Raw genomic sequence first — 12,898 nt, 5'->3', positions numbered from 1 at the left:
AAAAGTTTATTGATGTCTAACAAAAATAAAGCACATACAGCACCAGTAAATTCATTTGTAAATAGACAAGAAAACTTTCCAGTATAATAACAGCAAAAGTTACATGTAATAGTTGATAGCAGTTCATTACATATACAAAAGTAATTGTTGACGTCCATCCTGGAGTTTTTTCATCTAACACTGAAAAATATGTTGACTTTAAAGCTGCAGTACCACCTGGGTAATGTCGTTTAAACATTTCAAACTGATACCTCCTGCTGCTTTTTGAATCAGCCTGCAATCAAAGTTTTTAAAATAACTGTAAAAATAATGATAATAATGATACAGTGTTTAAATACTAAATGAGAATAAACCTCAGTAGTCTTGTACTTTCTGCTAAAAAGGAGAGTATTAAATCCACATGATGTAATTATTTTATATCATCTGCTATTACATTAACTGTACAAAACATTGAGCATCGCTGATATTTGGATAGCAGAGTTGCACACAATGGTTATATAAAATGCTGTTAACCATATTTATTTGGCCTTGTCCATACAGCTGTCTTCACTGACCTGAAAGACAACCACAAAAAACAGACATATAGGGTTATTCAAGATGTAAAATATGCTTTCAACATGCTATCATGACATATAAACCATTTAATTATCAGAAGAATTAATCACTACGGTCTGCACATAACATGGCAGAATTATTACCAAGAGCTGTTCCTGGTTTAACTTCAGAATAAACAGCTTCATCAGTTGCTGCAGGAGTTGATTTTCCTATAAATGGAGAGAAGATTAGTTAAAAACATTTGCCAGTAATGTCATCATTTACAATGATGACACAACTGAAGGGTTGTCAGGGTTAATGTCTCCAATGATAATAAAAGAATAACAGTATTGTAATGCTCACAGTGCTCAAAGCAGTTAAACAGCAGAGTATTATGGCTTTAACAGGATTTAGTAAACATACTGATACTGAATATACATACTGATGTATAAATACTGTTCTTCATCACTGCAAACACACATAATGTAAAATAAACATACATTCCAACACAATATATTCAATGAAAAAATAATAATTATAAACACCTACAATTTTACAAACATTGAGCACATTACATACATTACACTGTGTCCAAGACCAACATGATGGTTGGTGTAGACTTTACATACCTTTGTGTTTCTTGGCTTTGCCTTTATTGTGATAGTTAACCTGGGCATACGTTAGATTATCATCTAAAACAGAAACCAGATGTCAGGATTTGTTTGTTCAGCAGACATATACAGCTGGATGGATGAATGGATGGATTGACAGGTAGAATGAAAATAAAAGAAATTTGGGATCCTCGTCTTCTTTTTTAGTAGCAGAATTTAAAATGTATAAAAGGAAAATCAAAATCCACACAAATCAGTTGTTGTAACTGAAACTTCAATTTATGTATTTTGTTTGTTTTTGGAGAAATGTCTCATCATTTTAAAGTCTAAAGGCTCCTTTATGTGAGCAGGATTTGACAATATCTTCCTTAAGCAGCTCCCAGTGGCAGTAGTACCAGAGGTGACTTAGATTATTTGAACTGTATGCTGACCCATAATTACATACAGTGTAATTAACAAATAATTATATATGACACATTTTCAATAAAAACATATAGGTGGGACTGAACCTGCAGCAGATCCTATCTTCACATCAGCATAAACAGAGCTCTCCACTGTTTCATGACGCTTCCCTGTTAAGATGATCAAAGAAATGCATGAAAATAATAAATGTATCTTTTCTTTTTGTTTAGTCTGCTGGCAGATAAAAACATCTCTGAACTATTTATTGCATTTCAGTCGTTTGTGTACTCACCCCTCTTAGCAATGTTTTTAAGCTCGATCGAAGAATATGTAATATCCTGCGATTCTCCTGCATCTGAAATATACTTATTTTTTAGTTACAGGATTTTATATCAATTAATTGTAATCAGTCCCCTTAAATAACGTAATTGAGTATTTCTGACTGCTCTGTGTAAATCAAAAGGTATATACTGTAGCATGATCAGTGTCCTCAGAGCCTCTGACTGATTCATAGAGACAGGCATCGACTACAGAGCAGTTAATATCAAGCCAAGGTCAAATTCATCTTTATTTTTTATGTATTGTTATGATAGGACAGTAGAACAATAATATTTCAGGACTCCAAACAATGTGAAACCATGTTATACTCTGATCTTTTGTGCATGTGGTTAAACAGCTGACACGTCTTTGAGACTTTTGATTAATGTTCTTTGAAAATCAGCTGATTAGAAACTGAGTGTAAAAATGTTCAGGTTAGAGTTAATGGTAAGTCCAACAAATGAATCAGGATTAGTTTGAAGACTGACCATAGAGAGAAGAGGAGTTTTCATTCTGATTGGTGCTCTCAGGCTGGATCGGCCTAAAACGTTTAGCAAATACATTAAATTTAATAAGAAACACGGAAGGTACTGCTGTTATGTTCAAAATGAGAGAAGATGGTTTTGTACCAACCTGATAAAGTGTGAATCTGTGAAAAAGATACATGTGTTGTTAAGATACATACGGTTGTTCTGTAAATTGTTCTGACATTTCACGTTATGACATCAGCATATGTCTAAGTATTTGAATAATTAAAACACAAAACTCTTAACATCAGAAGGAAAAAGTCTCACCTTTGGATCGTCTGTAGCAATACAACAGGAGCAGGAGAATAATAAGAATAATTCCACAAACCAGCCCAACAATTAATGGTATAGGAGATGAAGAGCTGTCAGGCCTGGACACTGCTATAATAGATAATAAATAATAACTATTAATACAATTAATTAAGTTCTATAGTACGATTCTTAAAATGAAGTGCTTGAATAAAAATAAGTGAAGTCACATCAAGTCTTAGTAAAGACAAAAAATCTAGGATACAAAAAAAGTCAACTTCTGCAGCACAAACACATAAATACAAACACATTAATATACAAATCTAGAAGTATGAAAACACAAACACATACACACACTAAACACACACTAAACACACAATAAACAGTATGTATAAACATGTATGTGTTGCTATACAGTGTGATATGAGTCATGACCACTGATGCAACTTTATTCAGCTGAAATAAAACAACCTTTGACTGATCATTCATTTACATTTGTATTTTATAATTTTAAAAAAATTAATTTTATGTTTAATTATTGAATATCCTTATGTACAGTATAAAACAAGTTCTCTTAAACAATCCAATATGTGAAATCAGCTGAAACTAAACCTGTAAATTTCTAATTCTGTAAAGTATTTGACCACATTTCTTTCTAAGGCGGCAACACAGTTTAGAAGAAAGAAAATGCATGAATTGTTTTAATCCTACTCACCCTTAACTGACATCCAACTCTGTACTGATTCTTTTCCTGAGTATTTACACTTGTAGAAGCCTTCGTCTGACTTTGACACTGCAGAGATTTTCAGCTCCCCTCTGGTATCATTTTGGATAAGTTTGTCATTTTGATAGAAAAACACATTGGAAAGTAATTCTCCTCTCTTCAGTTTGCAGCCAAGAGTAACAGAATCTCCCTCAGTCACAAGATGCACAGGGCTCACCAGGATAATATCTGCATCTGTAAAACAGTCAAAGAATATGAAGTTTCATTCAGAGACCAGCTGCTGACCTTTAGAACAAGGTGACATAAAACCATGAGAATAGATCACACATATGCCTTTATTTTTCTCCAACTAATTTATCTCACAGAATCAGTGTAGCTGAGCAAAGATCCAACATTTCAGCTTTATTACATACATGTCTTGTATCTGTAAATATACTAGCTATGGCTAGTTAGCTCTAGAGCTAACAGGTACAAATGAAAGAAACAGTGGATGGTTATTGACACAAAATCACCTCTGACTAAATCAGCATGTTAATTTAATCATCAAGAATAAAGAAAGGTCTTGCTGCACACCAAGAAAACTGTGGACCAAACATCTTGGATCTGAAAAATATTAATTTCCAGTTGTTTAAATAAATATGAAGAAGCTTTAATTTGGTCCACAGATGAGTTTTTGGTGTGAAGGAAGCCCTTTCATAATTTATTTATTCTTTTGCATTACTTGTGTTTGACAAGAACACGACTAAATTATAATGTTGTGCAGAGGACGTCTGATTTTCTAATTGATTGGATTATGTTTCTTTATGATAATATTAAGGAAATATAGTTTAATGAGCTTTTAATTTTGTTAAAGAAACAATAATATAACATAATTTTTGCTATCAAAAGGTTAGGAATATAACTTGATTGTCTACACAGGAAGTGTAGTTAGTGACACCATGTTGAAAATAATTTAAATACAAGATGAAAATGAAATAAAATGTAATGTAAACATACTCTGTATAGTGATGTTGACTGCATTGCTGAACTCTCCTGATCCAGACTCACACCAGTACACTGCGTCACTCTGCTCTGAACTCTTGATGTTGCATGTGGATCCAGTCATTGACCCCCAGTTAGGACAGTATGACCAGTAGCTGCCCTTAAAAAACCTCCTCACTCTCCACTCAGTAGAGTTTCCTTCACAGCTCACTGAGACAGAGTCATAGATGAAGTGCTGCACTCTGTCAGGACTCACTTTGAGAGTCACTGCTGAATGAACATCTGAAAAACATATAATGAGGAGCAAACCAAGTACAGAGATATTAAAATTAAAAAGATCACAATGCAAAAAATCCTCTTTTTTGTATTTTTAATACATTTTGTTGTTGAGAGTAAAAACATCTGAAAAACATAAACTGTGCAAAAGGTTCAGTGTTTTGGTGAAACTGTGAGTGTTAAGAACATACAGAGCATATGGACTGACAGTGGAGACGTGAAGTGTGCTGCAGAGTGTTTTGAGCTGTTTTATGGATGTTTTGATTATTTTTTCTATCTTGAAAACTTGCTACCAAGATAACTACAGCAACTGTTCACTGTGAAGCTGTAAACAACCTGCATCTACCTGCCACCTTTCAAACATACAGAAGATGTGTTTTTCATACTAAATGATGTTTCATTGTCTCTATATAAAGTACTAGTCAAGAGTTTGGACACACCTTCCCTTGAATGAGAAAGTGTGTCCAAACTTTTGACTGGTAATGTATAGTCAGTGTTTTTCTCTCATCTGTCTGAGTTTTATCAGGTTTCCAGCTGTTTCTGTACTTTGTCCATTTACCTGCTTTGTTGCCTGCTGATTTTTCTGGTTTTTCATTACTAGATTTTGACTGTTTTGTATGTCTATATGTTGCCTGACCACACCTGTCCAGCCTGCTGTGTCAGTAAAAGTAATGAGTATTGGCTGTAAGATGAGCTCAGGTATCCAAAGTAAAAGTATTCATTGCAAAGAGGAGAAGAGTTTGATTTCAATGACAAGTAAAATCATAATATCTCAGTTTTTCGGTGCTGTAATGCTTTCAGATCAATTGAAGATGTAAAGAAGGAAATCCAGCCCAGTCCAGTATGTAGAATAATTCAATATCAACATTGTGTTTGGTGAGTGTGTTGAAAAACTGAAATCTTGACTTGATGGAGAAAGGTCATAGGTTCACCACAATCAATACCCAGATAATGACATCACAACTGCTTCTTGACAGAAGGAGACAAAAACAAACAAGCAAACTCACCTCCAGACCAAACAAACTCAGGTTTGCTGTAATGAGTCCAAAACACTGGGTCTTCTCTTCCAGCTCTACACATATATCTTGTTGTGTGTGTCGACCCATGAACGATGTAGGAATCCTGTTCAGTCCCATTGGTGCTACCAGGTAGCAGCTCATAGCTGTAGGAGTTGTCTGATAGTTTGGGAACAGTCTTATACCAGTAGAACCTCCATCCTGCAGATGGATGTTCAACCTCACAGCTCAGAGTTACTGAGTCTCCAGGACTCAGCCATGATGGAGACACAGTGAGGACAGGTGCATCTGTTGGAAAGTGATTTTCTCAGAATGAAAAAAAATAATGATGCAGATACACATACAGTAAACTATCTTCAAATAAATGAAAAAAATGAAATAATATAAATAAATATAAATAAATAAATAAATAAAACACAAAAAATGAGTAATTTACATTTTCAGTGTGAAAGAAATATGATCTGACTTACGTAATACTGTCAGTTTGACGGCATCACTCCACTCTGTTGAAGATTGTTCACTTTTCATTCTGCCCAAACACTTGTAGTCTCCACTGTCTGATGGATAAGCAGAACTGATCCTGTATTCATTTTGTATTTGAGGTTTTATTGAGCTGGGTGTTTTCCATTCATACTCCCACTTAGTGTCTCCTCCATCCTTGATGTCACATCTGAGAGTGATCGCCTCTCCACTGTATATCTTTGGCCAGTTGGGTTGCAGAGTCACAACCGCTCTGTTTGAGACTGTTTGTGTTCAAGAATCACCAACAAGGATACAAAAATGACAAAAGGTTAAATCATCATCAAACAAAATGATTGTTTTCCTTGATGTCTATAAGTATTCATAAACACACATTAGATGTTTCTACATTTTGTATTCCAACAAAACATTGTCAAACTCACCATATTTGTTGATCCAGATTGAATCACTGTACTCTGTGTAGTAAACTGGGTTTCCTCTTCCTCCTCTGCACCAGTAGAGTCCTCCCTGTGGGACACTGATTTGTCCAGTTGATTGGGAAACAGCATCTTGTGTGTTCAGGGGTTCAGAGGTTTTCTCATCTTTGTACCAGTCGTATTTCCAACCAGATGATGATGGGTCCACAGAGCAGGTCAGGGTCACACTGCCCCCTACTGGAATGTCTGTGTTGTCAGCACTCAGTTTGGCCTTTGGTTTATATGCTGTTCAGTTTAGAACAAAGACATTAAAAAGGTAATTAATGTCCTTGTGATTTAGTTTAAATGAAGATATATACAAAGATATTCATTTAATAACTGTGATCTTTAATCAGTTTATAATAAATCAATTAAGTATATTTCAAATGCTACAGGATGCTGAATGATGGCTTGTCTTCAAAAACAAACACAATTATTTACTGATCAATCCTGAGAAGTTAACTAATTATTGAGGAAAGAAATATTTTCTATTGAATTACTCAGACACAGATAGGTGGAAACTCAAAAACATGATATTCTCACAATTGATTAAACACAGTCCAACTTACATGACACTGTCAACCTGATGGGATCACTTCTTTCTGTTGAATACAAATCTATTTTCTGTTTATCCTTACACCTGTAGTTTCCACACTGTAAAAAGTAGCACTGAAACTCCAGTATTCACTGTTTTGGAGGTTTTTCTTTGATTGTTTTCCGTTCATACTCCCACTCAGTGTCTCCACTATCTTTGATCTCACATCTTAGAGTGATTGACTCACCACTGAATATCTGAGGCCAGTTGGTTTGCTGTGTTACAACAGTCTTGTTAGAAACTGTACCCACCAAATATACACAGTTTGGATAAAAACAGAAATATATACTGGTATGACTGTCCTTTCTGCTGTCACTGTGGCCTTGAGATTACTTGCTGTTCACATTAGAACAAATATCACCTTCATTATATTGTTAAGAATACAGAAGAGTACAAGTACTAGAGTGAAATCATTCTTGAAATAGCTCAAAAGCCTGAATGGCTGCCTCCAGGCCAACATGTAACACTATTAAACTAACAGATCAATCTTAAAAATAAAATAAATAATCAGAAATAAAATTAATTAAATTAAATAAATATACTGACTTATTAGGTAGCTGAGTAAATGATATCAGATGGCATTGATGAACACAACAACAGATGAAAACAATGTAAAACATAACATGTTCATTATGGATGAAAGATGTCCAACTTACGTTTTACTGTCAATGTGATGACATCACTCCACCCTGTCGAGGAATATGAGTCCTTCCTTCCTCTACACTTGAATTCTCCACTGTAGTAATTGTTGCTGTTGATCCTGTGTTCACTGAGTGTTGGAGATGTGTTTAAGTTGGCTGGTGTCCATTCATACGTCCACTCAGTGTCTCCACCTCCCTGGATCTCACATCTGACAGTGAATGTCTCACCCCTGAATATCAGTTTGGGTTGCAGGATCACAGTGGCCTTATTTGGAACTGTTCACATAAAAAATATCTGATTAGGATACCAATGGAAATGTAAAATGAAGAAAAACATTTTACAACAAGTTGATTGTTGTAGCACAGTTTAACAAACAATGCAAACACAACTAAACAGCCATAATAACAAAAGCAGTTGAAAAAAATAGAAGTATGAAAACATATCAAGCAACATGTTTAAAGCAATAAAATCATCAGGAAGAAAAGTGACAAGTAAACATTAGTGGCAGCAATTTAAAGAGACATAAAACCTTTGTGATCAGATGATTAATAAAGGAGCAACATGGACATTGTATAATCACACACACATACATACACACACATACACACACACACACACACACACACACACACACACACACACACGCAGGTGGCTCAGTTTCAGTAATTCTGTTCTCAAACTAAAAAGCAACCACTTGTTACTGAGCTGCTCATAGGAGGCTGCATCATTGTTGGAGGAAGAAAATATTTTCTGTTATCTTACTTAGATAGACTGAAATGAAAAATTGTGTGAATAGATTTTATTTGCATTCCAGGACAGTTTGTTCACAGCCATATTTCTTATAAACATTCACCTGAAGAAAAGATTTGTATCAGGGAGGAAAAAAGTTGGTCAAGTAATAAACTGAGGATCACAGTACTGTCAGCTAATTTAATGATGTGTCTGTTCTCATGCTGAGAAAGGACTCACCACTCGGAGGAGCCACTGGAGTAAAGAATCTTACCTGCCATCACTGACTCTGATCATTTTAAAATATACTCAATAAAATAATCTAAAAGCCACCTCACCAATTTAAAATCTAGACTGAAACAAGCTAAAACCATTTCAGCTGAAACATTGTGTTAAATGATATTCAACATCAAGGAAAAGTCCACAAATAATACTGCATTAAGCAGTCATGTGTTTTCAAAACATTTATAAGCAAAACTGAGCAGCATTAGTGAAGAACCCTCAACTCCTTTATTGTGTCTGTATACAAACTGAAGTGTCAAACAAATGTTGTATTATTACCATGATAAAGGATTTCAGACATTTTCAAACTTCCTTCAGAGAGCTAAGAGGTACTGGACTAAATCATCCATTCATTATGGTTCTTGTTACCACATATGGTTCTCTTCCACACTTCAGACACTGTTTAAGAATTAAATTTAAAGAATATAAGTTGTTTTATTTCAGAACAAATGACTTAACTCACCTGTTTCCTCAATGGTGACTTTATCACTTCCAGGTGTGAAGACATCTGTTCTCCATCTTCTGCAGGTGTAAATGCCTCCCTGTGAGATACTGATACTGTCTGATTCATCACCTTCTGCTGTCTGAAGATGAGTTACTTGAGAATTTTTAGAGGTACGTCTGTACCAGTCATATTTCCAGCCAGTAGAGTCCTCCACATTGCAGGTCAGAGTCACACTTCCCTGTACTGGTATGATGTTCCTGTCTGCTCTCAGTGTAATGTTGCGTCTACGTGCTGATAAGTTTAGAAAAACAATAAAACAAAGAAATTACTGTAATGAACATGTCATCGAGAATGTATTTACATTTTTACAGAACACAAAGGAAACATCTGTCTCAAATTATGTATAACTCAATGTTCAAATGAATTTAGACTCTGTTTGAACATGTTTATGTTCATAAACTCCAACTTGTCTTTCTAAATGCTGCATATGTGTTTTCTTCACATGCTTGTGTGTTTTCTGCTACATTTACATGTGAATCTTAAGTTGCAGTGCATTAAGCTCTCTCAGCCTCCCGTACCCTTGTGACAAAATCTTCATGAAACTGAAGACTTTAGTTCACAGAAGTCAAACAATATGATGTCAGTTTCTTTCTTTTGTTTAGTGACTGGTTAGGTGAAGGCAGAAAAAAGATTCACTTGTTGTTCAGCACTCCAGAAGAAGAGGTATGAAAACATTTAAGACAAAAAAAAAAATCTTTGCTGAATGAATAAAGTGAAATGCAGTTAAAGGCTGAGAAAAGCTAAGTGGACATTTTGAGTTAAGATTATTTTGTGAACCTTTTTTTTCATCACAGTATGAAAGCTACTTACCTTTAATTTGTAGTTCTTTCTCTTTGGATTCTGTCCCCTCATCAAACTTACACTTATAAAAACCTCTGTCTGACACTGATACTGAATAAATGGTCATTTCTACAGTGGTGTTTGATATTCTATGTGGTTGATGGTTTGTATATGTTTCAAGAGGTGATCCTTTTCTGTAGAAGGTGGCTTTCTTCTCATATCCAAGAGTACGATGTCTACAGCGCAGAGTCACTGAGTCTCCTTCAAACAATGTGAATTCAGGACTTTCCAGGATCACATCATCATCTGTGCAACAGAGGTGTAGTCTTGTTTCATTAATCATCTCAGTTACTGTAAATTATTATATATTTCATATAAACAAAGCTGTGACAAAATTAGTTATTTAGCAGCAATATGATATCACTATTAAATATAATGGTTTTAAAGTGTGTTGTGAGAATTCAGCATTAAATTGGATTAAGAGGAAGTTGTAGTCACACTTACTGTAATAATTAATGATATGCCCACTAAATGATTTTATGTCCTAATTTCTTTAAAGCAGCTCCACACTCACCTGTTTGCTACATTAGTTTCACAATTATAAGATATTATAATTATAAGAGGAATATTGCTCATACAGGCTGGTCCTGCACTTGGTTTTCACAATCAATGATCACAATTATAAGATGATGTAAAAAGACACTGTGGCAGCCAGCACATGTCACTCTTTAGTAAATATACAATTTGTCTCAAGGGTCAGAACAACATCTGGTCTCACTATATAAACATACAAATCTGCCCAGAAATGATAAAGACCAAAATATATATAGTTTTGAGGAATAAGCAATTCTGCACTAATCTACTCTAGATACAAAAAGGGTGACTAAGAGTAATACAGCAAGTATTAAAAAATAACAGATAAATATTTATATAAAATATATAAATAAAAAATAATTGGTCACCTTCAGAGTGTATTCAGCACTAAAATAAAGATTGAAACTTCATCAAACTTAATCAAACTGAAAAAAGGTCAAAGCATAATAAAGGCATTTTAAACTATATATAGTCTATATACAGTAAGTTAGTAAGCAGGAAGGAAACAGATAAACGGAGAAAAACTCTTTAAAATGAAATGAAATTCAAAACCCACATACATAACAATACCTTAGACAATTTACATTTACATCATGCATTTCAGAATTTGTATTGATACATGGAGTAAAATGATACATATATATATACGTGACTGCAGTGAAATAATCAGAATAAAACGTTTTATCTCTCTCATTCAGAGGCTTTTTCTCACTACCGCTCTCTCTCTCTCTCTGTCTCCTCTTTCTCTCTCTCTCTCTCTCTCTCTCTCTCTCTCTCTCTCTCTCTCTCTCTGGTCGCTTGGTCCTCATTTGACGCTCCAAAATCGAAACAGGTCGGATTTGGGGCGTCAAGACAATAAGTGTAATAAATGTACTTCAAAACGCGTCAAACGCTTTCAGCGCGTTTGGGCCTTAAGAGAAATACAGTGGATAATAAATAAGAAATAAATATTTATATATAATATACAAACAAAAATCATTAGTCACCTTCAGAGTGTCCGTAGAAGAGTGTATTCAGCGCTAAAATAAAGATTGAAACTTCATCAGACAGAATCAAACTGACAGAAAGTCAAAATCACAAACAAAAAAACAAAAAACAAAAAAACAAATAGAGTTTCAGCTGTGGTAACTATTGTGTGATAAATTAAAACAGATAAAAGGAGAAAAACTCTTTAAAATGAAATATGTAAAATAAAATAGGAAAATCATGAAATTCAAAACTCATATACATAACAATACCTGAAACAATTTACATTTACATCATGCAAAAATAATCATCCGGCAGTAAATTTAATACAGTCCTTCAATCTAAACTGAGCCAAGTCACCAACCAACATCTGGCCTATAAAACAACCCTGTAGTTAAAAACCATAAGCGTGCTCTGTTCAAGCTCTCAGAGAAACTGGTTCAACCAGTGATACTCTGTAATTCTGACTATTCAGGAACATGTTCTTTAATCTGTGACATGCAAACAGAGAAAGTCAGTAATGTACTTACAGAATAATCCCAGCACACAGATCAAAGTGTACCTCATCCTCACATCCAGCACTGACACTCTGTCACTCAGCTGCTCTGAGTCTGACAAATGTTTCTACTTTGCTTTAATAATAATGCAACAGAAAGAGAGAAGTTACATTTCGGGTAAATGAAAGATGAGATCAGACTTTCTTCAACTTCTTTAAAATTTAGCCTCCCTGTGTTTCCTTCCCTTGTATGCAAACCACAGAAAACTTCAACTGGTTTGATAAACGTTGACACGTGTACACTTCCTGGTCATTGCAGAAATACATCAGCTTGTGTCTTGTGCAAAGGTTTGTGCCTGGAAAATGTTATAAATAAAAAATGTATAAACAATAAGTATTTACTGCACATCCATTATCCATAAAATCATTCAGTTTAGTCATATCACATCATAAACATGCTTAACATTTTATTGTGTTTATTTGTGTATGTTACGCAGTATATGCCCACTGCTCTTGCATCAACAGTGTCTGCATTGTGATGAGGTAGGTGTTGCGTGTGTATATAAATAAACACGTATAATTCTATTGTGTATTCTTGGACACTACATCCTGTATATGTGTATATGTGTGTGTTTAATAGTCTCCATAGTGAATTTGATATAAACTGTGGTCAAAACTTTTTATTTATTCTAATTTACTCTTTTTATTTGGAGGTAGATTTGTGTCTATCTGGTCG

General features: G+C 34.5%; 1 protein-coding gene across 1 annotated transcript; it reads right to left on the bottom strand.

The window, feature by feature from the left end:
- LOC121890088 (Fc receptor-like protein 5) lies at nucleotides 1–12,417 on the bottom strand. The gene is made up of 18 exons (XM_042402356.1): nucleotides 12,197–12,417; nucleotides 11,687–11,719; nucleotides 10,137–10,412; nucleotides 9,285–9,557; nucleotides 7,825–8,085; nucleotides 6,541–6,819; nucleotides 6,109–6,381; nucleotides 5,630–5,926; nucleotides 4,362–4,628; nucleotides 3,357–3,599; nucleotides 2,660–2,773; nucleotides 2,499–2,514; nucleotides 2,354–2,406; nucleotides 1,840–1,902; nucleotides 1,655–1,717; nucleotides 1,164–1,226; nucleotides 699–764; nucleotides 1–554 (listed from the first exon to the last, which is right to left on the bottom strand). Exons 1-18 carry the CDS (start codon nucleotides 12,231–12,233, stop codon nucleotides 547–549), a joined length of 2,685 nt encoding a protein of 894 aa, XP_042258290.1. The 5' UTR covers nucleotides 12,234–12,417; the 3' UTR covers nucleotides 1–546.
- Between the last annotated feature and the right edge of the window lie 481 nt (nucleotides 12,418–12,898).

The sequence above is a fragment of the Thunnus maccoyii genome, chromosome 22, assembly GCF_910596095.1.
Source record: "Thunnus maccoyii chromosome 22, fThuMac1.1, whole genome shotgun sequence".
NCBI lineage: Eukaryota > Metazoa > Chordata > Actinopteri > Scombriformes > Scombridae > Thunnus > Thunnus maccoyii.
This window is presented reverse-complemented; position numbering and strand designations above follow the sequence as displayed.

Coding starts and splice junctions, on each gene's coding strand:
- LOC121890088 (XM_042402356.1), bottom strand. CDS start 12,233: ATGAGGTACACTTTGATCTGTGTGCTGGGATTATTCT. Junction 5,927..6,108: donor CGTCAAACTGACAGTATTAC/GTAAGTCAGATC, acceptor ACTTTCCAACAG/ATGCACCTGTCCTCACTGTG. Junction 1,718..1,839: donor TAAAAACATTGCTAAGAGGG/GTGAGTACACAA, acceptor TCATCTTAACAG/GGAAGCGTCATGAAACAGTG.